This window comes from Myotis lucifugus, unplaced genomic scaffold (assembly GCF_000147115.1).
Source record: "Myotis lucifugus unplaced genomic scaffold, Myoluc2.0 scaffold_215, whole genome shotgun sequence".
Taxonomy (NCBI): Eukaryota; Metazoa; Chordata; class Mammalia; order Chiroptera; family Vespertilionidae; genus Myotis; species Myotis lucifugus.
Window position 1 is genome coordinate 348,653 of NW_005871263.1, and position 16,557 is coordinate 365,209.

General features: G+C 51.8%; 1 protein-coding gene across 1 annotated transcript in view; it reads left to right on the forward strand.

Annotated features, from left to right (window-relative positions):
* Window positions 1-13,828, forward strand: part of ATP9A (ATPase phospholipid transporting 9A (putative)) — a 92,257-nt gene extending 78,429 nt beyond the window's left edge. Inside the window, 7 exon segments of the mRNA XM_023761745.1 lie at window positions 1,096-1,160; window positions 3,507-3,662; window positions 6,541-6,605; window positions 7,886-7,994; window positions 8,635-8,692; window positions 10,402-10,605; window positions 11,952-13,828. Coding sequence (XP_023617513.1) covers window positions 1,096-1,160; window positions 3,507-3,662; window positions 6,541-6,605; window positions 7,886-7,994; window positions 8,635-8,692; window positions 10,402-10,605; window positions 11,952-12,088 — 794 coding nt within the window. The 3' untranslated portion in view covers window positions 12,089-13,828.
* Window positions 13,829-16,557: the final 2,729 nt, after the last annotated feature.

The following is a 16,557-nucleotide window of genomic DNA, read 5'->3' on the forward strand; positions in this document are numbered from 1 at the left end:
ATCTTGTTGTTTAGTTGGAAAAAAAAAAAAAAAATAGAGGATTGGGTCGCTTCCCCCACCGAATAAGTAATCTAACATCCCTTAGCCGTGTATGTGTTGCTCCTTTTGACGCTAAAGTTGGGGCCCCTCCCCCGGCCGGGTAGTAAGGGGAGTAAGCTGGGGAGGAGGTAGGGTAGCTCACCTGGGCGGTAGGTAGGGTAGGAACCTGGGCGGTAGGTAGGGTAGCTGACCTGGGCGGTAGGTAGGGTAGCTCACCTGGGCGGTAGGTAGGGTAGCTCACCTGGGCGGTAGGTAGGGTAGCTGACCTGGGCGGTAGGTAGGGTAGCTCACCTGGGCGGTAGGTAGGGTAGCTCACCTGGGCGGTAGGTAGGGTAGCTCACCTGGGCGGTAGGTAGGGTAGCTCACCTGGGCGGTAGGTAGGGTAGCTCACCTGGGCGGTAGGTAAGGTAGCTCACCTGGGCGGGTAGGCTGCAGCCTGAGCCTGTCCCGCTGGCACGCTGGGTCCATCTTCTGGCGAGATAATTGGATCCTGCGGCCGTGTTCTGCACACTCCTCAGGCCACTTTGCTGGGGTCTTGATATTTTCCTCCACGGACTTGGCTCTCTTTTGTTATAATTATGATTTTACTCTTTCCCTTTGAGGAAGAGTAGATAAGTGGCCTGAGGCTTCGCTCCTGAGCGGGCACTTTCTTGGCCAGCGACCTGGGGCGCAGCATTGCTGAGGGTGAAGACCACACAGGGCGCTGGATCTGGGTCCCGCTCTAAGCGGGTGTTTACTGGCTGGGTGCCCGGTGGCTCCCTTCAGCCGCTGAGCCTGTCGGCGCTCTTCTCAGATGAGCTCAGATGGGGTAACTTTAAAAAGTACTTGCCACGACAGCACCCGTCAGAGGCAGGCCGGTGGTGGTCATAAATGTGCATGGACACAGACCCCCTGCTGCTGCTGAGCGGCAGGGACCTCAGCCAGTCACCGGTCCCTCTGACACCCGCTGTCAAACAGGAACCCCGTACCGCAGGTTGTTGGTGTGGTTATGGGAAGTAACCAAGTTTCTTGCCTCTCGCAACTTCTGACTTTTTTCTCCGGTCGGTGTGACCATAGGTGACGGCGGCAATGACGTCAGTATGATTCAGGAGTCTGACTGCGGCGTGGGCGTCGAGGGGAAGGTGAGCGGGTGCCGGGTGCCGGGTGGCAGTGCCAGGTGGCGTGGTGTTCTCTCTCCTCCGAGGCACAGCGTCAGTGCTTCTGGGAATCGCACATTAGGAATGTGCTGTAAGGAACCCTGCATCCTGACGACCTCGCCTTACCCCGTGGGGTCAGAATTCGGATCACTGAATCCTGCAGACAAATGCTGATTTTTTGCTTGCGAAAACCTAAGTTTAAAAAAAAAAAGGTTTTTGCCATAATCTTAGGGTCCGCTGGATGTGCTTCCGACTTTTCCTTGGGGTGGTGGTGTCAGTTGGAGCCCGAGTTGTCACACTGTGTGCAGATGTGGGAGAAGGGGGCATGGCGGGCGCGTTGCTAAAAGGCCTGGGGCCTGCAGTTCTTTCGAGTGTTTGTTACAAAGGTTTCCATCTCTTTCCTTGTCAGCTGTGCGCTGCCTCCCATAGTTTGCTCTGCCCTCTAATTTGTGCCGCTCAGTGACTCTCCGCAAGAATAGTGGCCACCAGCTGTCAGAACGGGGTGCAAAACACGAGTGCAGAGGCCCTGGGTGAGGGCCAGGGCTCCCCTTACATTTTGGTCCGTATCCTCATGAATTTGGCTCATCCTTCATTTCCTTTTTCACCCTTTCTGGTTAAGTGACCCTTGAATGAAATGTTACATCTGAACTCTGTATGGACTCCTTTGTTGCAGGTTTCAGGAAGACACTTGAGTTTAATAGATAGAATTCTTTACAGGTGTCTATGTGGAGCCAAAACATTTCCCCTTAAAATTATACTCTGATACCTTTGTTTTTGGAGAATGAAAGGAAGAAATGGTCACTGTAAAAAATTAAAACAACTTAGAAATGGATGAAGTGTCTTTTAGATAGCCTCATCTAAGTGGCAACATTGTTTATTATTCAGAACTTTTGTCTATGTGTATATTGCTGGTTATGAATATGTATGTATGTATGTATATACTGTATACACATACGTATGTTCATGCATACACATATCTCACACATGTATGCATATTATTTTCAGGTATAGTTTTAAATTAGAAACATTGTGCATTTAAAAAAATACATATTTTTATTGATTCAGAGAGGAAGAGAGAGATATATAGAAACATCAGTGAAGGGAGAGATTCATTGGTCGGCTGTCCCCTGCATGCCCCACACTGGGGATCAAGGCTGCAACCCGGGCATGTGCCCTGACCAGGAATCGAACCGTGACCTCCTGGCTCATAGGTTGATGCTCAACCACTGAGCCACGCTTGGCTGAGCAACATTATGCATTTTTAATGCAACTTGATGACATCTGTTATATCTTGGATTTGTTTCTACATCAGAACATGTAGATCCATCCTTTTTTTTTTTTACCTTCCCTCAAACTTTTTATTTTGAAAATGTCACCCCTTCAGGAAAGTTGAAATAGAGCAGTGAGCGCCCATCTATTCTTCACTTCAGTTGACCGGTTGTTAACATTTGCCTCATTCTCTCTCTCCTCCCCCAGTCCCCAAATCAGTGGAAAGTCAGTTGCAGATATAATGTGTTACCCCTAACTACTTTAGCACGGACCTCTTAAGAAAAAGAACATTCTGTTACGTACTCAAAATAACATTATATGCCCCCCCACCGAATGCCACGTTGAGATAACATTATATAATTTTCATAGTTCATTCTCCCCTGTCGTCCTCAAAATGTTTAATGAAAGTATCTCCAGGAACCAACGAAGGGACAGTTGTGGGTTCTCCCTGATACCTGTGGGTGAGGTTGATTTGATTCACATTCTGTGTTTTTGGTGTGAGTAGCACCTAAGGGGAATTTGCATCCCCTGTTGCATCCAATCAGTTTGTCCCACAAGTGGCATCTGTCATGGACCTTTTAAAATGATAAAATTCCCACAAATGGTTGCACTGTAAATTATTCCACTTCTATAAATGTGCAAAGCTGCCGTGTATGTTCAGGAATGTTCCATTTAATATTGTTAGTAGCATCTGATTCCTTCCCCCCTCCCCATTTTTAACTCTTAAGGGAACCGAGCGTTATAAAATGCCTGTCTTTGAGCGATTCTTTGCTTCTGATGCGCATTACGGCGTGGGCCTTACCCCCAAGGCTTAATGCTACATCCATTTGACCTCCAAATTATAACTATCTGTGATTTGGAATGTTTTTTGTTTAAATAAATTCCTCTTTTTAAATCAAATTTAGACTTGGACCACCAACTGTGTATAGCTTGAAACCAAAGAATCTCTTTATTGAAGTTCTTGGAAGATCTCCTTACAGTGTCTTGCTTTTTCAATTAAAACAAATGTGTTCGCTTTGACCTCTTGTGCATCTGATGGTGCCCAATTTCATCGGGTTTCAGGAAGGAAAACAGGCCTCGCTGGCGGCAGACTTCTCCATCACTCAGTTCAAGCACCTCGGCCGCTTGCTCATGGTGCACGGCCGGAACAGCTACAAGCGCTCGGCCGCCCTCAGCCAGTTCGTGATCCACAGGAGCCTGTGCATCAGCACCATGCAGGTGGGTGACAGCCGCACCTCCACGCAGGCGCGCGTGGCTGTCCTGGAGAGAGCGGGGAACCAGGCTGTGTCTTGGAGCTGGTACCCCCTCCAGGCCCATGGCAGCTGATAGACCTCGGATTGCCCGGATCCTTCCTGTTAGGTGTGAAGGCCATTCTTGGGGTGTCGTATAGACTGGAGTTGTTATAACTGGTTTGCCGGAAGGAAAAATGCCGAGTTCAACGCTAAGTGGGTACTGAGTTTTCCACATGCAGAAATAAGGGCCAAATCAAGAATAACTTGCTGTTCTGGAGCGCTGCCTATACACTGGGCATCGGGCTAAGTGTTCACAGTGCAGTGTCTCACTCAATCCTCACAGTAGCGCCCATTTCACAGATGGGGAGCCTGAGGCTGGGGGTAGGTGGAGAGGGAACAGAGTTTGTGTAGTGTCCCTCAGGGTTAGTGTGCTCAGACAGGGGACTCCAAGCCTGCGCTCTTAATCAAGGTCTCTGCCTCGGTGCCCTCCATACATAAGGACTATAGCAGTTAACTGTGTACTAGGGAGAAGGCCAAAGGGGAGGAAAGAAAACATTTTGGGTGTTGAAAACTGTCTACTGACTTTCCTCCGTGGGCATATAGGTGAAAATACTCCCAGTTAAGTGGGGGAGAACATGGGGATGATATATCTCAGAACCCATGGTTTTTTTCTGACCAAATCACTAAGTATAGCAGGTCCTCAAATAATGTCGATTTGTTTAAGATAATTTCATTATAACATTGGCGACATGTTCTTTTAAAAATCAATTAGCCTATGGTAAACATTGTTTTCATTATACATCGTGTTGCTTAAAGTCACAGAACCTATCCACAGTGTTAAGTGAGGACTTACTCTATTTATGATACCTTGGGCAAGTCACTTCACCACTCTGGGCCTCAGTCTTTCCACCTGGAAAATGGGGACGATGCGATCTGCCTTGTCTCTCAGACAGGGCTCCTTTGAAAAGTAGAGCATTTTATAAGGGACCAAGTGCTAAAGGCATCCTTACCATTATTAATAAAACAAAAGAGGATAATGTGTAAAATAAGAGGACATTTAAATTTGTAGGAAAGGTGAGTAATCATACATGAAAGGCACAAGGCGTCCTGCCTTTCCGAGCGAGTCGGGTGGTGCTGCTCTGTGTTGATGAGAATTCGCCCGTCACCGGCCTCCTCCGTGCATGCCTTTCGGGGTGAATGTATGTTTTTAATATCTATGCACTTATGAGTGTAGGAGCCTTAAAGTGATTTTCATCAACATGCTCTAAACCCAAACAGCTGGTACGGTTCATCAGACCACATCTGTACTTTTAACTTATGTTCGCTCCTCAATTGAACTGGATAGGACGGTGGTTTTAATCACCGGGAGATCAGTCAGCCCGTCCCCGGGCAGGCACACAAAAGCGGGCCTGGGTGAGCTCACTTCTGTAAGGCTCGCATGCTACCATGAACATTGCTTCAGAAAACATGGTCGCTGGGACTCGTTCTCTGTGCTAGGAGAGTGCCCTTGACCCTGTCCACCGTGCTGAAAGTGGGCCAGTCCGTGTTAGAACTGGACCTGGACGGGGGTCTCTTTGATAGAGGTGTAGCATCTTGTGTTCCCCCCCCCCAGTGCTCTTTTCAAGATGAGGTCTTTGTGGTCAGCTCGGGGCATTTGGAGAAGGAGGCTCCCCATGGTGATCTGCAAAACGAAACCCCAGATTTTTGACATTTTTACAACCATCCTTTCTCTGCAACAGCCCAGCCTGGGCGAGAAACTCCTTGAAAAGTGGCTTTCACCTTTCAATTCTGAAATCACGACCAGGGTGGCACCAGGGCTTCCTGCCAGTGACCGTGGCCTTAGGTGACCCCGTGTCCTGAGCTGTGCCAGGTGAACAGGCATGGCAGGGGCTGCGGGGAGGTGTCTGGGGTTAGACCTCTTCCTGGTCACGAGGCTGGCTCAGCCTTTCTCCCGTGTCCGTCCTTGGAAAGCCTTCGGGAGCAGCTGTCCCTGCTTCCTTTGGTTTTATACTCCGGGGAGTGAGCTTCGCGGCCACTTTCCTTCCGTGAGCCCCTAGACGTCCAGAGAAGAAGGTCCCAGCATCAGGCCTGCTTTGAGCTCTCTGGTTTATTTCTTCACCGCCTGTAGCTGATAGTTTCCAAACGAGGAAGCAGAAGTTTCGGGAAGGGGTCGTAAATATCTTTATTCCTCTTGTCTAATTGCAATTCGTAAAATTTTCAAAAATAGTAAGACCTATAGTATAAGAAGTAAGGCCTTCTCTCCAACCCCACCCTCCAGGGTAATTGCTTGTGTCCTCCTGTCAGGGGCTGTGTTTCCATATGAGTTCCCACACATATGCCCACTTGTGACGGTTGCATATCCAGGGGGGCGGTGATGCTGAGCTGTTAGGAGCGTGGGCTCTGAGACAGGTGAGCTAGAGTCCCCAAGTGCCATTTACCTGCCCAGTTTCCCCTCCTGTAATATTCAGGTGACGTTAGGACTCGACCTCATGAGCGGTTCTGGAGAGTCACTGAACCCATCTATCTACACAGTGTTCCAGCTCATGTTCACACAGGGGCTGAGAGTGGACTCTGGGGCTAACAAACTCCTTGGGTATGATTCCTGGCTCTGTCACTTACGGGCTGTGTGATCTCGGACAAGTCACTTAACCTCTCTGTGCCTTCTCTCATTGGTAATGCGGGGATGATGATCACAGTACCTACTCCACAGGGTTGAGTGAGCATTAAGCGAGCTAATACACTTAGAGCACTTATGGCTGTTGGTGTGAAGTAAGTGCTTTGTAAGGGTTGGTGCTGTTTTTATAAACATAAACATCGGGGCTTTGGCGATGGTTTTGCTAACGTCCCCCTTTCTCCTTGCACAGGCTGTCTTCTCCTCTGTGTTTTACTTTGCCTCCGTTCCTCTGTACCAAGGATTCCTCATCATTGGGTAAGGAAATCCAGGCAAGGTATTAATTTTTTATGAAACCACCCTGAAATGCCACAAAAGAAAGAAGGACATTATATAAAGAAGCATTATACAAAGTCCCCAAGTGGCCAGCCAAGCCAGGTTAGACTTTTTTGGAATTACTGAGTTTTTGAACTGCTAAGCCCGTAACCAGGCCGAGGAAGTGGAGTCCGGTCGGCTTGTGTCCATGGCACTTGGCCGTTTGTACCTGGTGAGGGAAAACCGCCGGCCCCCGAGGGCCCGAGGTTATTGGCTGATTGGCCACCAAAGCAAGAGTGAAGGCTCGCAGACCAGCGATTCCATGGGGGGTCTTAGGAGAAGAGAAGAGCGGGGTCTGCGCAGCACCCCTCTACGCGGCTGACCCCAGTGGGACGGCCCGCTGTTGGGTGTGCAAGGCGGGCGAGTCTTGGCGGACCCCTGCTGCCTCTGACCCATTAGGCGGGGTGTCACTTAGACATTTGCTGCCACCAACTCACCCCCACTCCTCACCTGAATTCATGACGTCCCTTTTGACCTTTCAGAGGGGTGCTCAGCCTTTGACTTACCCGGGTGGGTGGAGTCTAGTTACCACCCGCCCTAGAGAGAGGCGCACAGGCGCTCCTGGCTCGGAAGAGGCGCAGGAAGGCGCTGGCCCCACGGCGGTCTGACAGAGTGGGCCTCCCATCCTCCTGTGTTTTGCCCGGTCAGCCTGAGAGTAGGCGCTGGACTTCTGATTGGAAAAATGGACTGTCCTTTGTCAGGTCCTGGAAGAGTAAAGCAAACAGGCCCGAATATAGCGGGGGCTTCCGTGTTCCACGTGGCCTTCCAGGAACTGGTGCCCGATTCCCTCTCGGTTCTCATCTCCTCTCTCCACCCCTCAGCTCCAGCCGCACTGGCTGCCTCGCTGGTCTTCAAACAGAACGGACACATTGCTACCTCAGGGCCTTTGCACTCACTCTGCTGCCTGCCTGGGGTGCTCTTCGCTCCCATGTCGGCATGGCTGCCCCCTCACGTCTTGTGGATGTTTACCAATGTCACGCCCCTTGGCGGCCTTCTCAAACTGCACCCCACCCTGTGCCTTAGTCCCCTTCTCTATTACACTTCCCTCCAACACATGGTGTAGTTTACTGGAGTTATTTATTGACTCACGTTTTGTCTGTTTTTCATCTTGAATCTCCAGTGCTTCGTTAGAACTGCCCTGGCACATGGGAGGCCCTCCGTACACGGTTGTCGATGGATGAATGGGAACGGGCCAGGCCTTACCGGCAATCTTTCTCTCCTAGGTACTCCACCATCTACACCATGTTCCCTGTGTTTTCTCTGGTCCTGGACAAAGACGTCAAGTCAGAAGTTGCCATGCTGTATCCTGAGCTCTACAAGGATCTCCTCAAGGTTCACCGAGCTCCTTCGCCTTCCCCTTCCTCCCTCCTTTCTTCCTCCTTCCTTCCTTCCTTTTCCTCCCTCTTACCTCCCTCCCTTTCTTTCTTTCCCTCCCCTTCTTACTTCCTTCCTCCATCCCCCCTTTTTCTATATTTCATATAAAAGATACCTGATTTGAACACACTTGAACTGGTGGCTTTGAGGAGAAAGGCATGGGAGTTTTTTCCCCCTTAAAAAAGTAACATATGCACATGTAAAGCATATTAAACAGTACAGTAATATATAAATGGAAAACAAGCCAACTAACAACTTTTTTAGAAGCTCTGGACAGTCTTGTATCTGCTCCTAGAGATGTTTATGTACACGTCTGAAAAGTGTGTGCGTGTGTGGAGTGTGTGTGTGTGTGTGTGTGTGTGTGTGTGTAATTTCATTTGTTCTCGAGGGGTTTTTACTAAAGGGCAGCCTTATTCCTATCTAATGTCAATTCTCTTTAAAAAACGTAATTTATTTGATGTATTCAGATACGTGTAAGCCACTTCTTTTGATGAAGACAGGCAGGTGGCCTTGCCTCGTTTGGGGAGGAGTCGTGTGAAGGCAGCGGGCGCCCTGGCTGAGCCCCGCACGTAACCTCTTCTGTCTTTCTCTCCTGTAGGGACGGCCGTTGTCCTACAAGACATTCTTAATATGGGTTTTGATTAGCATCTATCAAGGTAAGAAAGGTGAACCCACCGCTTGCCTTCTGCTCTGGCCTGGACCCCAGGTCAGCTTTATGTTCTGTTGTCTGTAGGACGGAGAAGCTGGAACCCTAGGATAGCAGGAGGGAGCGTGTCAGCCTGCCCCTGGGGGACCCTCTCCGTGTGTCCTAAGGACTAGAATATGCAGCACTCAGAAGTCCCATATGTGAGATGCTGCTGTCGGCTCAATGCCATGAAGTCAGAGAAAAAAATGACTCACACTAATCAAAACCTGCTGAGGTGTTAGAGCCACTGTACCCAAAAGCGATTACTTTCTGGAACCTTCTGCTGCTTTTCCTGAGGTCAAGTTGCAGTGTTTGAAACGCATATTTATTCCAGTGGCCTCCGGGGAGGGTCCCTGAGGCCGTGGAGGCTCTGTGAGACCTTAGTGAAGTCGGAGGAGGGAGCATCAAAGTCTGTTTTTATTTTTCCTCACTCTTTCCAGAAGGTCTATTTAAAGTATGTTTAATAAGCCACATTATATACAGTGGTCCTAATACCTCCCTCCATCAGCTCATATAGAATTTACAAATATACAAGGCATATTGGGGTTCGTTTTTAATGCTTTCTCCTGACGGGGTGCACAAAGAGTATGGAGACCGTGGAATTTGTTAGCAGGGGCCTAAATGGTCATTACAAAATGCAGGGGGTATTTTAAAGGAGTATATCAAGGCATAATATACGCATCTGGTTCAAGAAAGCCAGCCCGGCATGGGAGTTCAGTGGGAAGCAGTGGGCTGCGTTCCACGCCCTCCACTCAACCGGTTACAACGGGTCCCACTCGGCGGGTCCCCCCCGGCGGGTCCCCCCCCCGGCGGGTCCCACTCGGCGGTCCGAGGGTTTCCCCGGGCCCTGCCTTATTCCTGTGTGGCTAGCAGTTTTGATCAGTGTTAGACGTATCCCTCCAGCCCCTGCCTGGCTGGCTAAAACCTCATCTACACCTTCCCCTCTCCCCTCTCTCTCCTCAGTAGCAGTTGAGTGACCCTCTTGGTCGCTTCTATCATTTCGTATGAAGTTTACCGTCTTAACTCTTGGGAAGGGTACCGTGCGGCAGTGTCCAGTCTATTGGCGCCGCGACAGGTCTCCAGAACTTTTCCATCTGGCAGGACGGAAACTTTGTATCCATTCGACCACAGACTCCTCTTTCACCTCCTGGCAGCCCCTGGGAGCCTCGGGACCGCCAGCCGGCTTTCTGTGTCTGTGAATTCGACTCGTTTAGAGAACTCCTTCATATAAGGGGAATCCTACGGATTTTCCTTTCATGTCTACCTGCCTCTGTCATTTTAAATAATACATTTAAATTTCTATTTCTTGTTCCATCCGCTTCAGATAGTTAACCTCTCTCCATCTCCCTCCCTCTTCCCCCCACCCCACCCCACCCCCGCAATGATAGACTCTTGATTATTACGTAAGGTCAGAAGGGGAAGTCGGAAAACTAGACAAAACTGGAAGGTGATGCCTCTTTAAAACTCGCATAAAGCACCACTCATTCAGCAAGTGGTACTTTTCAGGTCTTAATGGAAAAACAAATGAAAAAAAAGGCTTCTGACGTGAGTGAGCCGTGAGCCTTCGGGGGAGCGTGGGGAGGTGTCACGGGGGAGGTGGGAGCGTGGGGGTTTGCGCTCCCGGTGAGAACGCCACCAGGGGCGCAGCGGCCCTCCCCACCCGCACTGTCCTCTCTCCAGGCAGCACCATCATGTACGGGGCGCTGCTGCTCTTCGAGTCGGAGTTCGTGCACATTGTGGCCATTTCCTTCACGTCGCTGATCCTCACGGAGCTGCTGATGGTGGCCCTGACCATCCAGACCTGGCACTGGCTCATGACGGTGGCCGAGCTGCTCAGCCTGGCCTGCTACATCGCCTCCCTGGTGTTCCTACACGAATTCATCGGTGAGACCCCCGCCCCCCGCCTTCCCCGCATGGAAAGCCTGGCCGTCGCCTCCAGAGGTCTCCCAGCTTGAGAAGGAAGGCAGCCCCCGGCACTGGGGTCCTGGGCTCCGTGTCCAGCAGGCCTTGGCCCTCAACTGCCCCACTGACGGCTGTCCCGTGGGCAGTGTGTGTCAGCCATCCGGGCCGGGCGCTTGGGCAGGGTCTCAGCAGAGAGCTTTCTTTTGGAATTGGATGTGCTGCTGGGCTCCGGAGAGGATTCTGTGTCATTCAACAAGGGCCCGGTGGGTTCCCAGGGAGCGACTGCTGTGCTGGGCTCTGTGCCGGATGGAGATGCCAAGCGGCCAGGTCTTGTTGGTGAATGAATGACAGTGGGCAGGACTTAGCATTGTTCCCTTGGGAAACTGCCTGACCAGGACAGCGCCTCTGATCACGTCTCTGTGCCTTAGCAAACACTCCTTAAAAAGGTCTTGGTAAAGATAAAGGAGCATCCGTGTGAAAAGTCTTAGAACGATTTCTCACTTGTCCCCAAAAGTTCAAATGGGTTTTGTCAGCACATACTATGCGCTCAATGGATGAGACTGGGGGATGGGGGTGCTCCCAGGGGCTTAGAAAAGCTGTGGTCGGTCCCCTTAAAGGTGCACCTACCATAGGACTGGGTGAGCAGCATACAGTGGGCCTTAGGGCTGGCACGTAGTAGGTGCTTAGTCAACGCCAGCTGTGTTTTCCCCATCCTGTACTCGGGCAGTGGGGGCATGTTTACTGTGCCCTCCATTCCTTGCACTGTTGACGCCACCAGCTGTCGCTCCCCTGGCACCTAAGGGCGTGCCTGTCCTTAGATCAAAGCCCCAAGCTTACCCTGTTTCCGACCAGGGGGCCCAGCTGCCTTGTGCCACCTCCAGACCCGTCCCCTGGCTTCCTGTGACCATCACGCAGACGAAGGGGAAATCGGTGGGGAAGCAGGCACGTGTGTTTGAGGGTCACTTTCTGCTCTCCGGCGGCCGTGTTTAAAAAACTCCAACTTTCAGAGCCCAAATCAAAAACACCTGTAAGAATTGGTTTTCGTCTGCAGTTTCCATTTCCTAGTTGTTGAAAAGAGCAGTTCACCGAGGACCAGGGATACAGAAGCAGGTCAGAGAGAGGGGAGTGCGAGGCAGGTTGGGCTGACAGCCTTATGGGCTATTAGCTGCTGGCACGTCTGCCCCTGAAAGACGGAGTGGAGGGAAGGAGCACGCCAGGAGGCCGTGTGTGTGTGTGTGTGTGTGTGTGTCTGTGGTGGCCGTTTCTGGACCACAGGTGCCTTCTGGAACATTCCCGCCCACTCACGCTATCTTCCCGTTTGCTTGCAGATGTGTACTTCATCGCCACCCTGTCCTTCCTGTGGAAAGTCTCCGTTATCACCCTGGTCAGCTGCCTGCCCCTCTACATCCTCAAGTACCTGCGCAGGCGGTTCTCCCCGCCCAGCTACTCCAAGCTCACCTCGTAGGCTGTGTGCGCGGTGGCGGGAGTCTGGTCCCTGCTCTCCTGCCGGACAGAGTTCAGTCCAGTTCGTCCTGACCGCCCGAGGGCTCTGCAGGAGGGGCTGCACGTGCCGTGTGGACCAGAAGAGGCTCTGCCTGGAGTCCTGCCCGAGTACACGGGAGGGAGGCCCGAAGGAGCCCGCGGCCCGTGTGAACCCCGGTGGTTCCGCCTGGAGTGAATGTGAATGTGTCCCCGTGGGTGGCTCCGCCAAGAGATTGATACGCGGGTCCCTGTGCAAGCGTCCTTATGACTTGAATTTTGTTGTCATGTGATAAAGTTTCTGTCTAGTTGGAGATTGTAGAGGACTTTTGGTTGGTTGGTTTTTTTCAACAATCCTAACGTGTGTGCACTCTTTATGTCTTTCCTGCTCCTAAAAACCGATTTTAGAGAAACGTAAAGCTCTTGGTGGAGGTTTGGGGGGAAAGACGGTGCATTTGGTTAAAAGTTATCCAGACACCAACCTCAATTCGGAAATGCCAGGTGTCCCCTCTGCGCAGCCCCGCTATTGAAGCCGGGCTTCCTAGGATCACAGGAAGGCAAATGAGAGGCGAGGGAGAATGAGCTGCAAATCCAGGTTTCCCGCATCTCACTCCGCACCCACACTGGAGTCACGTCCCCGCCACCTCGTAAAGGAATGTCAAAGGTGCCACTCTGCTTCGTCCGGACCTGGGAACAATCATGAAGCCCGTGGCCATCTGGGACACCCGTGACATCCTCTGGGAGTTGTTTTCCCAGGAAATGTGCCACCGAACAGCCCCTTAACATGTCAACAGGGTGAAAAGAGGTACAACTAATTCTTTAGACAATAGCGCTCACTCGGCTCGGACCCTGGTCCAGAGCGGGGAGGTCAGGACTGGGCCCTTCACCCGACTGAGATCTGTTTCCTGTTGGGAGGAATGATGGAGGACGGAAGGACAAAGGTGGCGGCTTCTTACCACGTTGCCACGCTCAGTGGCAGCTTCGAGCAGGGCGCCCCGTGGGAGGAGGCCCGGCTGGGGCATGGGCATGGGCCTGGGCTCTGCTCCACAGCCTGCAGCCTTCATGGGGCGGGGGGCTGACGAAGGGCAGCCAGGGGCTGAGATGCCACCCACCGGGCTGCGGCACGGGCGTGGTGTTTCTTACAAAGCCGTGGCTTCTCGTTCCGGGCCAGGAAGGGAGTTTCCGAGCACTGCACGTGGCAGGGCAGGGCGCCTGGGCCGGTCACTCTTGCAGCGGCCACGTGTGCAGCCCCGAGGGTTCCGTTGGCGGGTCTTCAGGAGGCGACTGTGTTTGAGGCCTCAGATTGGTGGTTAATCCTGTGCGCGTACATGCCCTGCAACCCGTGGGCACGGCGCTTCTGTGTGTGCTTCAGAGACGTAGGCTCGGCCCGGGTGCTGACCCCACTGCCCGAGGGGCCCCTGCTCCGGGGACACGAGGAGCCGGCGTGCCTCGCCTTGGCAGCACCCTCCCTGTGCTCACGTGTTCATGTTGCCTTTTTACATCTTTATGAAGTGACAGCAAGTTGCAGGCCCTCGGAAATTGGCTATTGACAGCACTTCTGTCTTAAGATTCTGCAATTTTACAGTATTTGCCCCTCTCTGTTCAGCCATTTCCGCCTCCCACCGAGATCTACAGGGAGCATGTATAGGGTGGGGCAAAAGTAGGCTTACAGTTGTTCATATGGAAAAATAATGCAATCATTAATAAATGATGATATAAGGATAAACTGTTTTGCATACTCATAACTGTAAACCTACTCCCCCCCCCCCCCCGTTCCCCCTATAATGCAGTGAAGGAATGGCTATTTCAGAACAGGGTTTTGTGTAGAACTCTTGGAAAAGTCGAGCAGGTCTGAGTCCACTGCGCTATTTTACGCAGTTTGGAAGGTGGAGGAGGAGGAGGCTGTGCTCTGAGTGCCTGCACCTGGCTGTGGTGTTGGGCGTCAGATGGGAGTCTTAAGTATTTCCACTCTGTGCTTGCAAACCCGGGACCGGGCCTTGCTCACAGACCGGTGAGGGCTCCTGCAGGGAGGGCCTTGTCCGGAACGTTCGGGTGTTTCCAGCAGACACGGAACGGAGATGGTTTCTGCGGCCTTCCCCTGAAGTCCCGTTTTGGGCAAGGTGCGTGAGTTGACCTTTAAGATACTGCTTGGCCTCTCGAAGGGAGAACGCTTCTAAGGGGGCTAGCGAAGCCATCCCTGGGAGGTGACGGATGTGCGTCAGGGCCACCAGACACGTCCTGCCCGCTGCCCTCGGGCACACTCTGTGGAGGCAGTCAGGCGAGGGGGATGAAACCCCATGGAGACCACCACGGTGTAAGCCACCCGAGGGTGGGCAGCCTGCTCACGCCCCTGCTGGGGTCTGGGGGCGCCTAGGAATGGGGATCCCTACCTGCACACACCAGGCTAATCCCAGCAGAAAACTGGTGCCCACTGGGCGCTTCCGGGGGCATCTTAGTGGTTGGGGGGAACCAAGAAACAAAACACTGGAGCTGTTTTGAGGGAAACTCCCAAGTTCATAACCTTGACCATAAGGCTTCTGTTGACTGTTTTCTGGGTTCATCCACCTGGAAAGATCTTCAGGCCCAACAGCCAATTGAGTCTGAGGCCAGAGGCCCCGTGGCCACAATCAGCAGGTTAAACACTTCCTTCTAGTAAAAACGACCACTCCCTCCGCCTTCAGACAGCACTAGGTATTTGTGCCAGAGTAAGCACTTTTGTTATTTATGATTCTTTTTACATCTTTTGTTGACGGTGTGTGTGTGTGGGGGAGGGGGTGGTAAGAATGGTTTCTATTTGCACCCCCCTCGTCCTCCCTTTCTCTAAGAAAATGGCCAGGCGAGCCATTGGAGTGGTTTCTCCTGCCTGGCAGGGTGACTACCTTGGGGAGCCTGCATGCACGTGTGTGTGGAGCCTGTGGTGGTCGGTGAGGCTCTGGGTGAGGCTGGCCGCACTGACTCGGGCTGCTTGGGGCAAAGGACTTGCCACCTGGAGCCGGGAGGCCAGGAGCTGGGGTTTCCAACGCCCGCTGTTGGCATTATTGTATCCAGATCCCAGGCTCGCTTCCCTGAAGCGCACCCCTTTTTTGTCGCCGTCATCGTAAATGCCACCATCTGCTTTCCCGCCCCCCAGCTTCTCTGCTGAAAACGTAGGTTATTCTGACAACTTTGGAATGTACTCTGCGTTCTGTGCTCGTTGGAAATGGACATCATGATGCCTGCTTTCCTTCCTCCAGACTTCTGTTTTCATACTTTTTTTTAACTGGGGTGGGGATGGCAGTGCCCTCACGCCTTTTCTGGGGCAGCATTTTAAACCTTTGCCAAAATTTCAAACGGGACCTATGCATTCTCCCCGTCCACCCTACGTGAGGCAAACACCCATCAGCTATTTTTAATCTCTCTGTGTGTGTGTTTGAAATGTGTGTGTGGGGGGATGTATGATGTTATCTCCAGGTTTTTGAAGAGAGATTTGGTTTGGGTCAACATCCCATCATGCCCAGCTTTGTAGTCATTAAAAGAAACAATCACAATGAGCTTTGTAAATACAACAGATTTTATTTCTCTCCCCTTTCAATGCAAAGCTTTCGGTTATTTCTATATACTTGTTAGGAAACGGTTCCTTTAATTGTGTCCATTTCATCCTGGAAGGATGCTCGCCGTGCTTTTGGAAGGGACTGAAAGCACAGCACAGAGCGAGGGGCGCTCCTAGGACCCCGAGTCCGTAGCACCTGAGCCCACAGCAGCATCACCTGGGAAACGGCGTCTCTGTCCCAGCGAGGGGAGGGGGGGTGGGGGGAGGTGCGGTCTGTTCGTGTCGCCAGACGGTGTCACTGACTGTTGTGTTTGCTGGGGCAGGTGGGCGTGCGGTGTTTGCAAGAAGAAGAACTGGTGGCTCATTTCTGACTTCCTTGCACCGGGGCTGGCGGTAACCGCATGGAGGGTCCCCCGAGGGCCTCGTCAGTGCTCTGTAATCCTCCTGGCGGTGCTCACGGGCCGCGGTTTTGATGAGAGGAGCGGGTGCAGTGCGCTTTAATTTGATAGGAACTCCCAGATGCTTTAAATTCTCGATCCTGTGATGACACACGTGTGATCCCGCGTGTCTCCGAGCGGTCCTGCTTTCATTGTCTGCCGGCGTGGCCTGTTGCTGTTGCCCAATAAAGCTTGTGCACTTATGCTTTGGGGGTCGTTTTAATTTGTGTGCAAACATGAATTCTGGTGCCAAAATGAGGGCTTTTCATTCTAATGCTTCTCTTTTGTGCAGATCTCCTGGTACATAAATGGTAAATAGCTTTTTCTCCATTTAATTTTTTTTTAATTTTAGCAAAAAAACAACAAACCCACCACCCCAAACCCATGCATTATTTATTATCCTGTGCTGGTGTGTGTTCCAGACATGTCAGAATTTCAAACAGTGATCGACATACATAGAAAAAAAGGAGAAAAGCGTTCAACAAGATT